This window comes from Electrophorus electricus, chromosome 6, assembly GCF_041902795.1.
Source record: "Electrophorus electricus isolate QZ-2024a chromosome 6, ASM4190279v1, whole genome shotgun sequence".
In the NCBI taxonomy this organism is placed as follows: domain Eukaryota; kingdom Metazoa; phylum Chordata; class Actinopteri; order Gymnotiformes; family Gymnotidae; genus Electrophorus; species Electrophorus electricus.
The window spans coordinates 13,459,861-13,481,314 of record NC_137502.1 but is presented as its reverse complement, the minus strand read 5'-3'; the positions used below and the strand labels follow the sequence as shown (position 1 = coordinate 13,481,314).

At 41.7% G+C, this 21,454-nt stretch overlaps 2 protein-coding genes across 2 annotated transcripts in view; one reads left to right on the top strand and one right to left on the bottom strand.

Moving 5' to 3' along the window:
• Nucleotides 1-142: 142 nt before the first annotated feature.
• rec114 (REC114 meiotic recombination protein) lies at nt 143-5,223 on the bottom strand. Its single transcript, XM_027007985.3, has 6 exons — nt 5,026-5,223; nt 4,219-4,308; nt 2,553-2,636; nt 1,712-1,891; nt 577-648; nt 143-330 (listed from the first exon to the last, which is right to left on the bottom strand). The coding sequence occupies exons 1-6, from the start codon at nt 5,125-5,127 to the stop codon at nt 166-168; spliced, it is 693 nt and encodes a 230-aa protein (XP_026863786.1). The 5' UTR covers nt 5,128-5,223; the 3' UTR covers nt 143-165.
• A 309-nt stretch (nt 5,224-5,532) lies between these two features.
• The window catches only part of hcn4 (hyperpolarization activated cyclic nucleotide-gated potassium channel 4), a 70,702-nt gene continuing 54,780 nt past the window's right edge, over nt 5,533-21,454 (top strand). The window contains exon 1 of the mRNA XM_027008013.3: nt 5,533-7,045. Coding sequence (XP_026863814.2) covers nt 6,360-7,045 — 686 coding nt within the window. The 5' untranslated portion in view covers nt 5,533-6,359. The remainder of the gene's footprint in view (nt 7,046-21,454) is intronic.

The window sequence follows — 21,454 nt, the reverse complement described above, 5'->3', positions numbered from 1 at the left end:
TGTTTGATTCATTTGACTGAACATAACTATTGAACATCTGTCTAAACAAATGCATTTTTGTTCTGCATGGTACACGCCATGTAAAATTATGAAAATCAGTGCCAAGACAAACAATGTTATGAATGTTATGAAAAACACCCTTGAAATCATCGTTCTTGTTGTACCTCACTCCTGGATCAGCTCCTTCAACTTGTTTTCCACCTCTTCTACAAAGGCAGGGAAGCCAGAGTCAAGCAGACACAGGCGCAACAGCGCCTCCATAGTACTAGGGGGCACAGTACAATGACGATACGCCAAGGGCAGGGACAGCCCATGTAGGCCCAGGAAATGCTAAAAACAAAGAAAATGGCCCTCTAATTGCATGTAAAAATAGTACTAACTGTGTAGCAGTAAGCTCCTGGGGTAACGCCTCCAAATTTAACTGAAAGTGACATTCTGCTCTCATACTGTCATATCTACAGACATCACAAAGGTACCTTCGGTGGCAAAGTAGTTATAAACTGCTATTCAGGCTCGTCTGAAAACATCATCCATTATGCAGTATCAATCAGTGCCCTCTTAATCAGAGGGCAGTACCTGAGAAAGATGCTTAATGGTCACAGATTCCTGGGTAACGTCTGGGACAGCCTGTGGTGCATCTATAGGAGCCTTAAGAGAAGACAGGAATAGATCCATTCATTACAGTCACAGGTCTCCCTCCGAGGGGCTACCCAGCCAATCAATAAGCTCATTACTAATTGAATGGTCTCGGTCTCATCTCTTCCAGGGCCTTTCATCGTATCCTTAACTTGCCAAATTTTGACAATGCATTTTGATTGTGACATTCAGAATGCCATCCCCTCAAAAAACAAACACACAGATTTTCAGAAAAACTGCAATACACATGATTTACAACAAAATCTAGTTCTGCAAGTTGTACTTTTTGGTAGATTGTTCTGGGAGCGCCATCTAGTGGAAGCAAATCTCCATATTTCATATTTCCCACTGCTACAGTCCAAGATGGAAAAGCACTGATTTCATCTATTACAATAATTGCCATATTATTCTATCAATTATACCATGGACTTGGCTGCTATCAAGCGGTTGCAGCTGATGACAGTAGCAGTGGTTATCAGCAAGGTCAGGCTCAGGACACACCAACAAGCCCAAAGGTGGCATATATAACCACATGCTGCATACGTAACCACATGCCACATCCAATGGCCAATGTGTATACACACACACACACACACTAACACTTATGAGCTCTTGAGGTGATATGAGCAAAGATTAGTCTATGTTATTTTAATTATGCTAATTTACACATTACAGCCCATGCAACCCTAACACCAGTCTGTCCTTGCCTATCAGTCTCCCTTCATACACTATAGAATACCGAAGTCCACATGCTCCACAACCTCCCAAAACGTTCTCATGTGATTCCTCTGCCAACATCACCTCACTGGTCGCAAGAACTCTTTTGAGCACTTTTGGAATAACTTAGATTTCTGCACTAATTACTCATGAAAATGTTATCTGATATTTTAGTCAGTCAAAATAATAAAGACAATTTGCATAAATGAATAACACGAACAACTACTTCTTATCAATACTGAACATGTAGGCTTCATATACTTTTTCTTGTTACTGTAATATCTTCTGCCTCTGCCCATACAGCTGTGTGTTTCTGTGTCTGTGTGTGGTGCTGCTCTTATATTGTCATGTACGGTACCTGCTTTTGATGGTCACATGGTACAGTTTCAGTGGTTTGAGTTGAAGGGGGAGGGGCAGGCTGCTCTTCTGTGCCTATAGGGAGATATTCCTGAAGTCTCTCCACAGCCTTCCTACATAAATCTACTGCTTCAGACCTGTTACTGCCATCAAACTGCAGTCTCATCATACGGCTCTCACCCTGTGTAAAAACAGATAAACAGATAAACCCACAGTTTCTCTCTCACACACACACGCACGCACGCACGCACGCACGCACGCACACACACACACACACACACACACACACACACACACATACATACATACACACACTGTGTGTATATAGAAATAACAGAACTATTATCATTTCTTATATATACACTGCTGGCCTAAAGGCTACCTTGTCAAAATCATACCATCTCAATTTCTGTACCCATCATATGCAAGTGCATGTGATCTATGGCCTGTGAATTATGCTGCCATATATTCATATATTTTTTCCAACAGTTCATCAGTATTCATGAGGTAGTAATTTCCAGTTATATAGACATGATGCAGATTAAATCATCGTAATAATTAACAAACCGCAAATCATGGATGACTTTGAACTGTTTGTTGAAAGTCATTCAGAAACCACTATTCTTGTAAATTGACATGTTTATATTGCAAGGCTCTAAGAGCCAATAATGCAGCACTTACTCCTACAAAAACACAGGTTGTTTTTTTCTGTCTACTGTGCCTGTTGTAATACAAATCCTTTTTCTGCATTTCAGCTGATCATTTTATTTGACAAAGATGTTCACACCAGAGCCACACTCACACCAGTGAATACACTGCACATGTTTTGTTCTATTTCCCACCTTCGATGTCATGTGGAAAAGCAGACTGTCAGATTTCTGATGGATCTTTAGAAAACTCCTAGCATTGAGAAGAGAGAACCCCTCCTGAACAAATAAAAGGAAAAAACAAAACTCATATACAACAAACAAGGGGAAAAAACAAATGTAATGTCATATGTCACATAAAAACTAACACTACCCTATATATAACATTCTGTAACAGATAAGATACCATCATGGCAGGGGGAAGAAATAACGATTTCCACTAACTGCAAATCTAGTATGACTCAGTAAAGCCAACAACAAATATTTAAATTTACAGGCTTTTGCTATCCAATAAGTATCTTAAATAACAAAGCCAAAATAACCAAATAAATGTTAAGGAAAAGATCAAGAATTCAGTTTGAGCCTAGACTGACATTACACCAAAGTTCCAGAAGGGGGCTCTATTTCCATAGAAACTTCAGTGCGTATGCCACTTGCCAGACCTTGTGGCACAGGACCAATCTCCTCATTGCCACGTGAATGTTCCCAACAATGGAAAACATGAATTGCTCACTGTCAAAATAGTACAGATAACAAAATAGGACTACTAATAAATGTTTTACCAACATTTTATATACTGCCCACAAAGGCATTAAAAAGGCTTCTAATTTTTATTCTCCATAATATTTTGTAGAAAATTATTTTGCCTAGATTTAATTAATAGGTATAGTACACCAAAATTTCCAGACGTTTTCCAGAATTACTGTTATTATTATTATTATTTAACCTCAAGACTTACAAATTATTTATTTATTTCCCCCTTGCAGAGGATTAGCCTAAATAATAAACAGCATACAAAGCATTACATTTTTTAAACACACTCTTCATTCTTAGTGCTGTCTGGTTTGTTGTGCAATTAAAGAAATCACCACTAACTGCCTCTACCCCAAAACCCTAAAAACTACTCCTCTTCTCTCTCACACACAAACACATACTCATTAACCGCTCTTCTGAAGTAACGTACTATTACATTAAATACTACTTAGGTGTTTCAAAACTGGTTTGAATAAAAAATTCAGATCTGCTTGGCCTTTACACACAGCTCATATTAATGAGAAACAGCCATATCATGCATTAAGGTTAGGGAATCCAATATTTCATTGAGGTATATCCCAGGCTTTGACCTGAATAGTAAGGCTGCATGGTTTGACAACAAATGGCTCAGCATGAAAGCAGTGTTCACTCCCCTAGCTCCTGTACATCACATCATGAAGAGATGGACGCTATTGTGCCTCTGAGACCATGATTTCTGCTTATTTCTGAAAGAGGTGCTCAGAAGCACTTAGCCCAGCAATCCTTTAGGGAGGTCAACAGGGGAGCAAGAAAGGAGGGGATTAGGCAATTCCCTCTCTGAATGAAGAGCAACACTGTTCTTTCTCTGAATGTTCACAGATCCATGCACTTGTGATGGGTTTTATGTGACCCCCCCACCATGTGGATGAAGTGAAAGCCTGTCATAGGGAACATAAGCCACATTGTGCTTTCAAATGGTTATAATAACTTCATAGGCTACTGTAGACTCAAATGTCATTTCCATTTAAGTTTGAAAATAAACTGAAATAACACCTGCCAAAGTCTACTTTAAACTCAAATTAAAACAATGAATATGCATTGCCTAAACTGCAGCACTTGGGCAGTTTACCAGCAGTTCCTGAGCCTGTGAGACAAGCAGATGACCAGATTCCAGTATCATCAGTTCCAACTTGCCTGTGCTTTCACTGGACTCGAACACCTTTAAGAAGGTAAAAACACAGAAGGTTTACATTTTTTAATCTTTAAAGCACGCAAAGTTTCATTAAGACTGAACAGTCCAGTAAGTCCCCTCATAGGAAACCCTGCATAAGCGTCGGGGTGTGCGGGGGAAGAGGGGCGGGTGTTGCGCCCAGTGACTGGATAGTTACTTAGCGTTACCTAGGTTAGCTAACTAAATAAGGGAGAGTGTTCCAAAACCAAAAATTATCGACACATTCTCAGATTGACTACTCAAAAAATTACGGGGTGCTGAAAACTTTTGACAATGTAGCTAGCCGGCTACCTAGCTAACGTTATCCATCTTAGCCAAATTGGTACCTAGCTAGGATAGCTATTTCGTGAGCTATTCAGCAGCTGTCTAGGGGGCAGGCTAAGTAGGCTGGAAGTTATCTATCGTTAAATAGATAGGTTACTTAGGTTAAGTGAATGATATTTTGTGGAATATGTGGAAGCACGGAAAACTAAGAAATTGTTCTTCTAATATATGATAATTAAACGTAAATTGTTTGACAAGTGACAGGTTATCAACAAAAATAGAACCTAGACATGCCCTCCTGCCTCCGTAATATAATTTCAGGTAGCTAGTTAACTGTCCAGAGAGATAGTCGGCTAATTGTTTGCTAGTTAGTCTGTTGGCATATTTACTGGATAACCTTTGTACTTAATGTTACCTATCTAACTTAGCTAGTTAACTTACCTTCCAAGAAGAGGTGCCTCCGCTGTCTTTTGCTCTTGGTAAAAAACGTCCATAGCGTTTTAAAGTCCAAATAGCTTTAGCTATTGTCTTTTTTTGAGACATAACTAACTAGCTAGGTTAACTAACAAGACAGCTATCTACACAAATGTTTGCTGTCTTTGGTTCTTTCTCAGCAGAACGTAAAAACGACTAGACCACCTCTATGAGACGTCTAATAAAATATGTTATATATGAATACGCACGTATGTCTCACGTGGTATGGAACGGTCATCAAACAAGCTTGTAGGATAACTTTTTGCAAACTGTTTGTTAGCGCTTGTGCCAATTAATAGCTTGTTATTGGTCGATGGCTTTGTAATAAATGCATGTTAAAACAAGGTCATAACCTGTACACTGAATTACGGGCAATTATTTTGTGTTTCGGAGTGAAAATGAAAATACATATTTTCTCAGTGCCTTCTTGATAACAGGCGTTTTATTTTGTTTTGTTTGTTTATCAATCAGATCTTAGATCTACCAATGTTGCCTACTAACAGTTATAAACAACTTACAATGTATTAACATATATTTATTGTGGTAGACTGGATGAGAACATTTGGTGCGTAAGATTTCTGGTGATACTAAAACATCACAAACATTGTGAACAATATGAAAAAACCTTTTCAATGGTTGGTAATACGTCTCAGACCTAGGTGGGCTGTGCTTATTTGCCGCCCTCGCTCCTATGGCAACCCAATAGATCAGCATCATCATGAATATTCACAAGATCAGAGCGCCTCAGGACGGTGGATGGCAGTGATGTCAGCGGTCCTTGACTGCTGATGTAGGTTACATGATTGCATTGCATTGCATTGTTTATTATTGACAGCCGTTAGGGATCTTGAGGGTAGAGGCGAGGGCATGCCTCACTATCCATGACCTCGGCGCATCTCCTCTCCATCCGTCGGCACGTCTCTCTCTTGTCATGGTGAGGTGGCTCCAAACAGCTTTTTTCTATGACTTTCTATGGTCCTAATGGAATAGAGCAATTCAGTGCCTTGCAACAAGAGTGGTATGGTGAAACGGAACCCACTGTTACAACTGTGCGGGAGAACATAGACTATTTGAGCTGACAGGTAATATTCGAAGTGATCTTCCTGCATATGCACCGCTTTCCACGGCACGGTGTGTCATGTGTATCAGTAAAATGGTAGTAGGCAAAGAGATTAGCTCGAGACTGTTCGTTCTCAGCCGAAGATAGGGATCTTGGGAATTCGTGGCAATAGTCACAACAGTAACAATAAAAACTGGATTCTTTGTCATTGAACTGATCGTAGCACTGTTTCAATGTCATAATGGACAGGTTGCATTCTTCCATGCGTAAAAGGCTCTACAGTTTGCCACAGCATATCGGGCATAAAGCTTCTATCATGGGTGATGGGGAAGACAGCGACAAGGACACCAGGAGAAAGAGCATCAGGATGAAGCCCCTGCAGTCGCCGACCTCCGCGGGAAGCTGCAGAGTCTTTGGGGAAACTAAAAGCGGAGACGCGGTGATCATGGAGACGGACATCGGCAGACCCATGAAGAGCAGTTCAAATGGAGACTGTCGGAGGTTTCGCGGCAGCCTTTCGTCCATCACCAGTCGGCATGTCCATGACTCAGATTCAGCGGAGGAGAAGCGTCTCATCACTGAAGGAGACGTCACCCCGAGTGAGGAGAGCCCCCCTGGAGCAATTGGTGGCAGCACGGAACAAGGGGCGCAAGGCGGCGCAAGCGGTGGGGGGACCGGCGTCAGCCAGCATGGTACTCCCGATCCGCAATCAGGCTTCGTAAAGTTGGATGGCATCGAACAAATTTTACCGGACGACGAAAGATATTATCAAGCAGGTTTCATGCACAGGCAGTTTGGAGCCATGTTGCAACCAGGGGTCAACAAGTTCTCTCTAAGGATGTTTGGAAGCGAGAAAGCAGTGGAGCGAGAGCAAGAGCGGGTAAAATCTGCTGGTTTTTGGATTATTCATCCCTACAGTGATTTCAGGTAATACGACTATTAATAACAACATCTAAAAAGTGACTTGATCAAACCATCAAAAGTAATGTAAACTTTAATGTGGGTGAAATCTAATTGTTTAGAATAAACTTTACAGATCATTATAAGGATAATGCAATATTTTTTCTATGCTTAAAAAAAGCCCTTCAAAATCATTAATATTTTTAATTTGTTCAGAACAGTGGTTTCTTAAGGGCTGGATACAAATATCATTCCTGGGAGGATGAGAGTAAAGAGGATAAGAGTAATCCTGTAAACCCTGGGAATAAATCTGTACTGAAAGGAAATTTGTTTAAATCAGAGGTCAGTAGGATTGAAAACAGCTGTGTGATTAATGTCATTTTACACCAACACAAAAATCATGACTTTATTCTGCAAATTTAGACAGTCAGCAATTAAAGGTGTATAAAATATTTAATCTTTTTTAGTAAAGCGCCTGCTTCACACATTTATTACTTAAGTTAAAAATAAAATGATAACCTTTCTTCATAAAAAACGGCTGAAACTTCTGAAAGTTTACTTACTTACTTCTAACTTTTATTAAATGCCATATTTAGAATATGCCTTTTTTTTTTTGCTGCTGCTGCTGCTGCTGAAAGCCTTTTTAGACTGTAGAGGTGTGATTGCTATTTGGATCATAGATAGAAACCACTCACTCTTACTCATTATTAAGTTGTGTCCTTGAGAATGACATCCGCACTATACGTTCAGTGAGTACTGCCAGATGTTTGGGTGTAGATGTCCATGTTGGCTCATGCATTGATACATGTGAGACGACTACATGTTTGCTGACAAGGGTGGTAGGAGAACTTGGGCCTATTCCAGCGGTATTGGAGAACTGCTGTGGTTCTATCTATTTGGCAGTGTTTGGGTTAATGTGATTTCTTGAACAGTACTGGTTGTTTTGTTCATTTTTAAACCATTTTGACCTAAAGTATTTGTAATCCAAACATTTACTTATCATAATCATTTAGGGTATTTACTTTTTTATTCTCATTTCATTTATTTATTTATTTTTGACAGAAAAAATATACATGACATGCACATGGACATATTGACAATACCATTGATTATGGGCCTTGGATATGAACTAAAACATTGATTTCATAACACATCTCACCTAATTGCCAGCAAATTGCAGATACAAATCATGATACATATGATTTGTTCTCTTGTACTGGACTGTAAAATCAGATTATAGTTCTTTCTAAACAAAACGTTACTGCTGAAACAGTGATAACAGTATCAGTGCTTTCCTCCAATTTACACAATACACTGGATTTCCAGGATTAATTGTGGCTTAGCTTCTGCTTCCAAACACCTCAGTAATTACTACCTCTTACACCAACTCAAGGTCAAGCAGTGGGAGCCACAAAACGGAAATACAGGACAATTTGACATCCTCAGACAACTTTCCAGTGCATGAAGACTAATTTTCTAGTCTGTTTATCTTATGGGTCTTTAAGCTTCTTCTCTGCAGTCTTATGTTATGTGTTATCCATATGAAGGCAAACTGCATAGACTACTCTGCTTTGCAGTCTTCAGCCCAGCCCTCTGTCACATTTGCCAGCGCAGTTTGCACACACACCCGTCAAACTACGCGTTCGGCCTATTGCTTTAAGATGCGTATCCGGGCCTGTGTGATGGGTGCGAAATGAGTGCGCACGCGCACAAGCGCCAGCGACGCTTCAGCCTCTCTTGCACGCCAACACAGTGATTAAGTGAGCCGCAATTAAAGCCTCCTGTGCTGCCCTGTGCGCCTGTAGCGAGTTAGCTGCGTCACTGTGATGTCTTCACGCTCTTTGTGTCACTACCCTTTTACGTGGGTGTGGGTGCCGCAGCCAAGTAGGGGAGAGGCCTCTCGGCCTGGCCGCACCGTACTGCGCTGCGGTTCTCTCGCAGCACGAGGGGAGGACACGCCACTGCTGCTTCAATCAGGCAGTAATAAAAGGAACCAAAATGGCGCAACAGTGCAGGAGAACTCCCCAGGGCAGTTTTGAGGAATTTACCTCAAGAGACTTTTTGAATGCTTTGGACAAGGTCGTTGATGCTGGAGCCTAACCCTCACCACCCGCCACGACCGTAGGCCCATTGCCTGTCATTCCCTTTAATTCACATTTATGAACTTGGAAACAACAGCAGTGCTGGAATTGGCCATGAATGTAACAGAGGGCATATATAGTCAGTTTGATGAAAAGAACCATTTGCTGATGTTTTCATTCATGGTAATACAGATATTGAAGATTTTATGAAGCTATTCTGCAGTTGTAGCCATGGGTCTGTGAAATCCCAAAATATATTGCCTATGGTTTCAATTGCCTATGCCAGTTGCCAATTGCCAATTGCCTTATTGCAATTGAAAGAGGCACATACAGTACACTAATAAACATGTTGTAATACGAAGTTGAATACTGGAAAAGAAAACGTGGCAGTGTTTGAAAAATGTTGCTCTTTGTCTTCACATCAAACCTTTGCAGAGCCAATGGAAGTCATGCATAAGGATGAGTGGAAGGGATCCTACACTCTTACTTATGTATAATAACTGCAGAAGGATACATCTTTTGAGAGAAAAGTGGGATTCTAAATGGCATCATAATCCAGTATATAGGCTTGTTTCAGTCACCACGGCCAAATTATTTCTTCAAATTCTCATTTGCAAGCTAGTGTTCATTTGTAAATGAGTCAGTCCCTATGGACAACAACTCATCTAACAGACATTCAGTGTGATTGGTGATGCTTCAGTGATTAGCCTTTGATAGAGGAAGCTGGAGGGGGGAGTTCAGTAATGGCCAGGCAACTTGGCAGGCAAATATAGATACTAAATCTTCAAAAGCCTTAAGTATAATCATGTGATGTAAAACCCGATGGGTAGTTCAGTGCTGAACTATATTTAATTCTGCAAACCTCTAAAAGGATAGTGTTTAACATTAAAGCTTTTAAGTAAAGTCCTGATTAAGCCTTTTCTCTCAACAGAAAGTAAAGGTGAGAGGAGAGCCAGAGAAAGGGTTAGCCTAGCCTAGTTAGGAGTTAGGAGCTGGTAGGAGTAACTCTCTTTTCCAGCTATGAACATTGCTCCATTCCTCCCTCTCTCTGTCTGTCTCGTATGCTTTTTTTCCAGCTCTGAAAATTACTCCCTTCCCCCCTCTCTCTCTCTCTCTCTCTCTCTCTCTCTCTCTCTCTCTCTCTCTCTAGCTCTTTTTCTCTTTTCCAGCTCTGAAAATTACTCCCTTCTTCTCTCTCTCTCTCTCTCTCTCTCTCTCTCTCTCTCTCTCTCTCTCTCTCTCTCTCTAGCTCTTTTTCTCTTTTCCAGCTCTGAAAATTACTCCCTTCTTCTCTCTCTCTCTCTCTCTCTCTCTCTCGCTCTCTCTCTCTCTCTCTCTCCCTCTCTCTCTCTCTCTCTCTCTCTCGCTCTCTCTCTCTGTTTCTCTCTCTCTCTCTCTCTCTCTCTAGCTCTTTTTCTCTTTTCCAGCTGTGAACATTACTCCCTTCCCCTTTCTCTGTCTCTCTCTCTCTCTCTCTCTCTCTCTCTCTCTCTCTCTCTCTCTCTCTCTCTCTCTAGCTCTTTTTCTCTTTTCCAGCTGTGAACATTACTCCCTTCCCCTCTCTCTCTCTCTCTCTCTCTCTCTCTCTCTCTCTCTCTCTCTCTCTCTCTCTCTCTCTCTCTCTCTCTAGCTCTTTTTCTCTTTTCCAGCTGTGAACATTACTCCCTTCCCCTTTCTCTGTCTCTCTCTCGCTCTCTCACGCACTCTCACTTTCTGAGAAACTACACTTTTTTTTTTTCCCACCAGGCTTTTATTCATTGCACATAACCAACCCTGTCTCCCAAAAGGGTCTTACCTCTGCATTAAAAAAGAGAAAGTGATAGAGAAAAAGAGAGATAGATAGATAGAGAGAGAGAGAAAAGGAAGTGAAAGTAAGGGAGTAAAAAAAAGAAAGAGTCATCTCTCCCTAGGTTTATCTTCCTCCTCTTCTCTGTGGCTCCAGTGGAATACATTAAAGTGAAGTAGAGCAGATTTAGAATACAGAATGCACATTATGGTTTTACGCTTTTCTTCCATTACACACATACAGACAGAGTGTGTGTGAGAGAGAGAACCTTGATTTCTTGCCTTCACACCCAACTAAATGTTTTCTGGATACATTCTTTTGCATTGCTTCTTTTATGCATCCATAGCAAGTTTAGTGATTGCTGAAATGGATTATGCTACATGTGCACTGGTCAAGTTAAGTTTATTTGTCATTTGCATAAACGTACAGGACATTCGTGTGGTGAGGCATAGGTAATCAGGCTACAGCAGCAGGTTAGCATTAATATAAATAGCTAATAGCAGATAGCAATATACCTCAGGAGCAGCAAATAAACAAAATATACTAAATATGCACAAAATATAGGAACAGGAGAGTCCTAAAAGGAGAAACTTTCTGATATTCAAATGGATTAATCTATAAAGCAGTAAATATTTTAAAGTGTTAAAATAATGAGTATATGTACTTCTTCAAAGTCAGAAAGTGAGGATAAAAGCATCAAGGCATTCCATTATGGGATGCTGTTCCTGCATGACATATGACACTGTTCATTGAATGCCTTGCAGGTGTTTCCAGTCTGGGATCACCAAAGCTTGTTTTCACAAGTTCAAACTCTGTATTTCCATCTGATTTTTTTATACAATTCTCTCCGGCATTATTAATTCAGAACTCCAGGCTATGGTACTGCCAAGGTTCATAGTTTCCCTCTACTAACACTCTTGATTGAAATCAACAGCTAATCATCAGCTCCGTCATGAGCTTAATCAGCTGTGTTAGAACGGGGAGCTCAGAGTGGTGATGGGAAATCAGAGTTCCTTGGCCTATAGCGTCACAAAGAACATCATGACCTCTTTTTGTGGTCTTTCTTCATATTGTTAGTAACTGATGGCTCTGATATTTTGATGCTGGGATGCTGTATCTACACACGCACACACACGCAAACACAAACACTTGACTTGTAGATCAAATGATGGTGTCTGATCCTCTCAGCAGGTTTTGATTACATTTGATTGCTGAGTGCATTACTCTATTGATTTGTTTAGGTCTGGCAGGCCAGTACTCATGCCAGTGACTGATGTATTTGAAAATGAAATGAGGAAACAAATAAGTGGAAAGCACCGTCTTATTAAAGTAATTAATTTACACCTTTATTCCGTGGTCTCTGTATTAGATGCATTTATAAAGTGTGCAATTATAGACTTTTTTTGTTATGAGGCCACTATTTACTCCATGTCCTTCTTGTCCATTTCTGACCACAGAACCACTGCTGACCTGATATTATTTTTGTGGTGGATCATTCTAAGCACAGCTGTGACTGATATGGTAGAGGATGTTGTGCTGGTGTACGTGCATCAGACCTAGCTGTGTTGCTTGTCTTTTTATAGTGGTTATTGTCACTGCTGAGCTGAGAATCATCTGACACATTAATTTCTAACCCTCAGCAGTCTGGTGTGTGAGAAATAAAATGGACTAGCCTCTTTAATACCTAATACACATCTATCTATCTATCTATCTATCTATCTATCTATCTATCTATCTATCTATCTATCTATAGATAGATAGATAGATAGATAGATAGATAGACAAAAGTATTTGCTCACCCATCCAAATCATTGGATTCAGGTGTTCCAATCACTTCCTTGGCCATATGCCAAGCACATAGGCATGCAGACTGCTTCTACAAATATTTGTGAAAGAAAGGGTCACTCTCAGGAGCCAGTGAATTCCAGCGTGGTACCATGACAGGATGCCACCTGTGTAACAAGTCCAGTCGTGAAATTTCCTCGCTACTAAATATTCCACAGTCAACTGTCAGTGGTGTTATAACAAAGTGAAAGTTATTCAGAATGACAGCAATTCAACCACGAAGTAGTAGGCTACATAAAATTACAGAGTGGATGCTGAGGTGCATAGTGCGCAGAGGTTGCCAACTACAGACCTCCAAACTTCATGTGGCCTTCAGATTAGTTCAAAAACAGTGTGTAGAAAGCTTCATGGAATGGATTTCCATGGCCAAGCAACTGCATCCAAGCCTTACATCACCAAGCGCAATGCAAAGCATTGGACGCAGTGGTGTAAAGCATGCCGCCACTGGACTCTAGACCAGTGGAGACATGTTCTCTGGAGTGACGAATCATGCTCCTGGCAATCCGATGGATGGGTCTGGGTTTGGTGGTTGCCAGGAGAACGGTACTTTTCTCACTGCATTGTGCCAAGTGTAAAGTTTGGTGCAGGGGGGATTATGGTGTGGGGAACAGTTAATGCTTCAGCATATCAAGACACTTTGGACAATCTCATGCCCCCAACTTTATGGGAACAGTTTGGGGATGGCCCCTTCCTGTTCCAACATGACTGCACACCAGTTCACAAAGCAAGGTCCATAAAGACATGGATGAGTGAGTTTGGTGTGGAAGAACTTGACTGGCCTGCACAGAGTCCTGACCTCAACCCGATAGAACACCTTTGGGATGAATTAGAGCGCAGACTGCAAGTCAGGCCTTCTCATCCTACATCAGTGTCAGACCTCACAAATGCGCTTCTGGAAGAATGGTCAAAAATTCCCATAAACACACTCCTAAACCTTGTGGAAAGCCTTCCCAGAAGAGTTGAAGCTGTTATAGCTGCAAAGGGTGGGCCGACATCATATTAAAACCTATGGATTAAGACTGGGATGTCATATCATATGTGTGCGAAGGCATATGAGAGAATACTTTTGGCAATATATTGTGTGTGTGTATGTGTGTGTGTTTGTGTGTGTGTATTTGTGTGTATACACACACACACACACACACACACACACACACACACACACACACACACACACACACACATACATTACTACACATATACATTGAAATAAAAATATTCTCTATGTGCTGGGAAGTCTTGCAAGAGAAGACAATCCAGGTACATAATGCTCCCTTCTTCCTCTTTTTTAATGTAATTTACCAAAGGTGAAGCACAGGACTATGAAATAGCCAGGATGGGCAGTATATGGGAGTGCTAAAAAAGGACCTGTCTGTCCTCCATTATTAGGAGCACACATCAGAGGAGATTATTACAATGCAATTTATTTAATGGAGTAGGGATGGGGAGGTGATGGAGGGGTTTAGGATGGAGAGAGAGCAGGATGGAGAGAGTGGAAGATGGAGAGAGTGGAGGATGGAGAGAGTGCAGGATGGAGAATGCAGAGTAATTGATATCATGCTGAATAGATGACCTAGGCACACTTGTGTGGAAGGGAAAAAGCAGGAAATACATAAACACAATATGTTCAGCAAAAGTACATGTGTGCAAGCCTTTCTCCTGTGTGTGTGTGTGTGTGTGTGTGTGTGTGTGTGTGTGTGTGTGTGTGTGTGTGTGTGTGTGTGTGTGTGTGAAAGATAGTGTTTATTGTTTCTGTGTCAGTGTGACATAAGAATCTCATGAGCAGGTTGCAGGGGTATGTCATCACACGACACTGCATGGTTAAATTGTTATTCCGCCTGTGGGAATCTCATTGATTGGTATGACGTTTGAATTTTCATAATCTGAGTGGCTGAAGCAGAAGTCTGCTTCAGCCACTCAGCCCTGTCTGGTGTGAGCATGTCAACTGTGACAGGATGTTTTCATTGAAAGTGTATTTTCTGATAGTAGGCAAATGCTGGGTAGTCCAATCTTCCTCTTCTTTAACTGTCCTCTGCAATATCAATTTATAATCTGTTCAGGATGACACACAGGCCTGGCTACCTTCCATATGCCCCCCTCAAACCTTTTATTTCTTTTCAACACATTTCAGTATAGCATATGTGCATGCTCACGTGCCCATGTCTGCGTGCGTGCGTGCATGTGTGTGTGTCTTTGTGTCTGTGTGCCTGTGTCTGTGTGTGTGCATGCATATTTGGTCCTGGTGTATTTGTGCTTTGGGGCATTGGTGTGTGTGTGTGTGTGTGTGTGTGTGTGTGTGTGTGTGTGTGTGTGTGTGTGTGTGTGTGTGGGTGTGCAAGTGATATCCCTGCCGTCCAGCTAGATGTGTGTTATTATTATCTTGAAGCCTAGTGGTAAATATGTCAATTTCACCTACCATAAAAACACCATAGAGAAAGAGAGAGTGAGAAAGAGAGAGAGAGGAGGAGGGGTCTCTTTCTCCCCCCACTCATGGCGAGTTCAGTGGGATCCCTGGTTTCTGTCTCATGTCAGGCTGTTGGACTGGCATTTAGCTGGGCCTGGAGCTGCTGAGCATGGCAGGGGTCTGCTGGAGATCACATCTTATCCAGACGGGCCACTCCTGATGGGAAGAGAGAGATGACAGCTGTATCATCTTCACCTCTTCACACCCAACATAAGTGAAAATATGCTGTCAGATTTTAAACATTTGATGCAGAATCTTTGCTCGTACAGATTTCTAGAATTAGATCAGGGTTTCTTGAACCTCTTTTTAAAAAATGTAATCTGTAAAATGTACTTTGAACAAGTCACATTCAAGGTATCCTCTAAAAGATTCCTAACACTACCTATGCATACATGCATTTTGTGTATTAAGGCAGCAAATTTGGTGTAAAAATCTCTAAATTCTCTAGAGAATTTCTTAGAGAAGTTTGGTTTGGGTGTGTGTTGAGTATTTGCAGATGTTGGAGTGCTTGCATACCTTTCACTTCATCTCTTTCACTCATTCCTTTGCTGATAACATGCTGATAAAGGACTATGGAACTGCACTGGGAAACTTCTGGCAGCTTCCACGAGCGAGGGAAACGGATGGGTCCCCTCCCCAAACAGATGCACTGCACTGGCAATGCACCGCTACTGCATGTGTACACCAGCCTTGCTGTGCCAGCATTGCCATGCTAGGGCTTTGTCAAGAGTGTCAAGCTTAACAGACATATGGGGTCAGGAGGCTGACAGAACACGTGCATACACACACACACACACACACACACACACACACACACACACACACACACACGTGCATAGAGCATGTAGTCTGCATGTCCACATAAGCCATGCTCATGCTGTCTTATCTTGCCACTTAAACCCACACACACACATACAAACACATACATGCAGCAGCATACATGTTCAGATGTGCACATAATCAAGCACACACACACACACACACACACACACACACACAAAATACAAATTGATTGTAGGCAGTCTGCAGAGACTGAAGTGTTAGGCTTTCTTCTGTTCAGGTGTTTGTCATTCTGCCATGCATTTCCATTCTCCCCAACTGGAAATGCACCTATTCTGCATGGCAGTGAGGAGCATGGCATCTTGAATTAGAAAGCAGGTGGAACCATTTAGGACATGTTCTTAAGCAATGATTGATATAACAAATCAACAGGATAAATCCCTCCTGTGCACAGACCAGTAACCAGCAGCCAAATGTGGCACCAGGTCCTACATTTCCTTTTGTGCTTTATTTTATGCCGAAATAATTTTTTTTAGTAAAGAGCTTTTTATAAAATTACTCATCTTAAGCTGCAATATTTGTTTCAGTGTTTCTGTATCATTTTGTTTGTTTGTTGGGGGGTGGGGTATAAAATATGTTAACAATTACCCTGAGGTTACCCACTAATTAAAATACAAAGCAATGAATAGTCACTCCCTCTCTCTGCCTGTATCTCATTCACTCTCTTCGCTCATCCTCTATAGCTGCTCTTTTATTTTTTCTCTTTGAGATCACAGATTGGGTTTCTTGATCTTGTTCTATCTACCTTCGGGAGCCCATGACTTTTAGTCTGCTTTCCCATAACCCCTGAACTTTCAACTGCTCACTGACTCTGGACCTTTCTCACTCTTTCTGGACCCCTCATGCCTGTCTCTTTCTCTCTATCCATATCACTCATTACCCCATATTTCACCTCTTACCTCTTGTCACTTATATCCAATCTTCTCCCCTCTGCTCTCCCCTCCGTGACCTGTATCAGTATGGCTGAGGGACAGAGAAGCTTTCACACTGCCCCCTCTATTTGCTGATTACATCATCTGCTAGTGGACAATAATGGCTAGGCACTGAAACACACAGAGATGACTCTCTCTCTATGTCTGTGTATGTGTACAGTATGCCGACATCAAAGTATCAGAGCCATCAGTTATTGTTTAAAGACTAATATGAAGAGAGACCACAAAAAAGGTCATCATGTTCTTTGTTATGCTATAGGCCATGGAACTCTTGATTTCTTATTTGTTTGTGCATGTATGTGTGTGCCCCCCCACCCAACCACCCACACACACACAGATTACCCTTCCCTCCTCTGTGCAGTGTTCCCTTACTTACACTCAGCCACTGATAGCTGTGATGGTGACCCATACTGAAACCCATGCATTCCTCTTCTGTCCAGATAACAATGTATGAAGGCTGAAAGGGCAAAGGTGCACTTTTAGCAATGGAAATAGCAGTGCAGGGAACAGGAATGGATGTTAGAGGGACATGAGTCAGGTTAAATGAGCCTACCCGCTTCATAGTACATCCATGTTCTCCTGGTAGGAGAGTCTCTACTTTGGGCACAGTGCATTTTGGATTTGATGCTGCTTACAAGGCGGATGGTATTGTACTGTAGTAAATGTGTGTTGATGGGTTACTTTAGTGGTTAATGTGAGCTCTACATGTAAGTGATTTAGACAGAGGCATGCCTCTGCTCATGTAGCAGGTGTGACACTAGTGACCTGTGGTCCTCTGTATTGCCAGCAAGTAGAAGAATGAGTTGAAGCTGCTACTCTAATTTTTGTTTATTCTCAGTCTACAGATGGGCACTGAGGGTCTTACCCCATGATCTTTTAATGGTGAGAAATAAATAGCCAATTAGATAAAGAATGCCTGTGCCGAGGCCCAGTGAGTGTTTTCATCCTCTCTCTCTCTTTCTTTTGTGTGTTCCAGTATCAGATTTGATCGGTATGAACTCTAGAAAATGGAGTTTTCAAAAAAAAAAAAAAAAATTTAAAAAATAAATAAATAAATAACTATATATATATATATATATATATATATATATATATATATATATATATATATATATATATATATATATATATATATATATTAGCAATAGATGTTGTAGTATCAGCACAGAAGAAGCATTGGAACACATTTCTTCTTGAAGTACAAGCTCTTTATTGCAATGGCAAAGCCTTTAACAAGACTCACACAGCAAAGACAAGCAGAAAAGGACTAACCTAAAAGGGGAAGATTGGGAAGGATTATTAACTGAAAACACATGACAATGAGGGTGGACATCTCAAAACACAAATTAAACAGAGAACACATCAGGCAAAATTAGACATATGCCAAAACATCCGTTTCTGGAAACTCAATTGAAACATTAAATTGAGCTAAATAAAGCCTGCAGAGTGGAGCACAGCATCCAGTGAGTCCTTGTTGTGCCCCGCTCTGCTCGCCCAATGGCCCACAGCCCATTAGTGGCAAACGCAACACAGCCACTCCCCCCCCAACACACACACACACACACACACACTCACCCACACACACACACATCCAGCCCCCAAAGGATCAGCTACTCACACAGCTCGCACTCTTCACAGGCCTTCAAGGTGCCCACCCCTTGGTCCTCCCTTATAGGTGTGTCCTCCCCGATAGGTGCGGTATGGTTTGAGATGGTGCCCACCTTGGAGACGGTGGCGGATCGCCTTGCAGCTCACGGGTTCACATCCTATATTAGTTTGGGTGACAAAAGCTACAGCAGTGCTCCTCTCAGCCGACACTGCTACTATGTGTACTTTCTGCATTGTTTTCACGGTGCATGGTGGCAGGGTGGCTGGCATGTTTGCCTCTTGGCACTAGGGTCTTGGGTTCAAGTCCCTATCAAGTTCTCCTCTGTGTTTGTTTTTTTCTGAGGTCTCTGGTTTCCTCCCACAGTCAAAAAACATGGCGGTTAGGTCAAATTGGCTATCCTAAAAAATTGTCCTGGTCTGCATGACCAGATGGTGGATGGTGCACTGTCCTGGGACCTGTGGCTGATGCTCTGTATTCTGTGTGCAATTGGCTACTCCTTTTCACTGGTGTGTGACTGGATGTGCAAGTTTTGTGTTGATTGTAAAGCATCCTTGGGTTCCCTGAAAGGTGCTATATGAGTTTCATTCATTCGTTCTCTTGTTTGTGATGTCATTGCTGCTGAGGAGGGTGCTATTCATGTGCACAACCCCATACCTGAAGATCCACCAGCTGGTTCTCTGCCAAAACCAGTGGCTGCATCACTGTTACTGGAGGAGACTTGATACTAGCAGGGATCCCTGAATCCCTGCATGCCATAGCTGACCAATTCACTCGCCTTCCTCCCAGGTTCAGCTTCTCTTTCTTGAGATGGAGCACAGCCCTGGCCGCCATTAGGAAATCCAAACCAAGTATGCATGCATCCTGTAAAGATTCAAGCCAGAATGTGCTTGGTGCAGACCCCCCACTATGACTGGCAGCTACTTCCTCCCTCTGACGTTGAGTCAAGCTGGACTTGAGTTGGACCATCAGCACTTCCCAGCCATCCACTGTGTCGTTCACCATGTGAGGGAGCACACCTGGTCATTGCTGCAACACTGATGAACCTGTGTCAGTGAGGGCAGTGAAATGCTTTCTGCATATGCTGCACTCAAGTCAAAGTCTGTGGTGGCAGCTGATCTTTCTAGCTGTGGTGTTGATAGTGAGGGTTGTTCCTTCTGTTCGCCCTCTCTGAGCAGCTCTGCTTCCATTGCCCCACCAGCCAAGTTTTGACCGGTGTGGTGTCCTTCCTTCCTGCACAAGCACACCAGCCACTTGGGCACCACTTGACACATCCTGTCCTCATGGAGCTCCCTCAACATGTAGTAGTGTGCTGTTCACCATGGCTTTTGCGTGCCCAGAATGACTTCGGCAATATCTGCTTCGGCCGGCCAGTGCATCAAACTGCACTTGCTGCTTCATCCCCTCTGGCGGTAGCATGTTCAGGAAGTACTCTAGTGCCAGCTATGCAGCCTTCTCGAACCCAGTCAGCTGCCTTGCTCTTGGCTGGTCCCATCCAGGTTCCATCTTCTTCACTGCCTGCCGTTTATGCTAGAGGTCTCTCAGTTCAATGACGGCATTCCACTTCTGACACCAATGTAGCATCTGTACAGGAGAAGAGTTAAAAGACATTTCTTCTGAAGGAACAAGCACTTTATTGCAACAGTGAAGCCTTTAACAAAGCTCACACAGCAAAGACAAGCAGAATAGGACTAAGCTAATAGGTTTAGGGGAAGTGTTATGAACTGAAACCATATCACGATGATGAACATCTCTAAACACAAAATGAACTAACAAAGCACACAACAGGCAAAATCAAACACATACGCAAAAACAAGTATTTACAGAAACTCAATTTAAGTATTACATTGAACTAAATAAAGTCAGCAGAGAGGCACAGCATCCTGGGAGTTCTCTCTACTCACTCATTGGCCCACAGCCAAAGTCCATGGTGGAGCCCACAATATTTCTCCTTAAATGAGGACAGCTAAGATTCTTGACCACATATTAAATATCTTGTTCATATACTCAGGTGAATTTTGAATCAGTCTTGACTGTGTCTTAAACACTGTGGACTGAAAATCGTTTCCTGAGCCTAGAACATAAAATATTCTTACTATCAGGTGCATGTATTCCATGGTCTTTTGCCAGTAGTGAATATCCAGTTCCCAGTGGTGTGTCAAGGATTCTCACTTAAGAAGCAGGAATAATAATAGCAGGGATGGGGTTTCATTAGCCCAATAATCTGCCAACATGTCATGCTTTTTAATGATTGTTATTGTTATACCAAGATATTCATGTGCAGCAAGCTAATTTTCAATAAGCACTGTGGGTTATGGATAACATCACTATAAAGGTTAGTTTTCTTTGTTTATTTTTTTATTTATGTTTGGCACTAAATGCACACAACTCATTATGTACCATCTATGTATCTATGAACCATCTATCTATGAACAAATGTGAGAAATCATAACATAATTTCAATTATTCAGATGAATTGTCTTGAACTGAACATTTTTGTTTGTTTGTTTATTTGTTTTGTTACTAGGACTTGGCCATCTAATCCCTGCTGTGGGCTTGGCCTCATCTCGTATTCTTCCCCTTGTTGGCCTTGGTCTTGACCTAGACTCAGTTGGTCATGGCCTGATCTGAACTTGGTCTCACCTAAAGTGGTCGAAACACAACTCTAGTCGTTTTGGTTTAAAATCTTGAGACGTGTTTGACCTTTGTAGTTGTGTAGTGCTAACACTTCTCTTTTGGAATTTGAGACCAAGAAACAGCTCCTTTGTTGCTCCATTTTCCTTCTTTCATCCTCCTCGCTTTCCTCTTTTACATATTTCATTGATCCATCTGTTTTCACCTTTCAAAAGGCTAAGGGAATTGACTCACTCACTTAATTCCCC

Bases quoted from the DNA above. Each gene is read 5' to 3' on its own strand.
- rec114 (XM_027007985.3), bottom strand. From the start codon at position 5,127: ATGTCTCAAAAAAAGACAATAGCTAAAGCTATTTGGACTTTAAAACGC. The intron at 4,309-5,025 runs GTAAGTTAACTA...ACCTTCTTAAAG, and splicing joins GAGGCACCTCTTCTTGGAAG to GTGTTCGAGTCCAGTGAAAG. The intron at 2,637-4,218 runs GTAAACTGCCCA...TTATTTGTTCAG, and splicing joins CACAGGCTCAGGAACTGCTG to GAGGGGTTCTCTCTTCTCAA.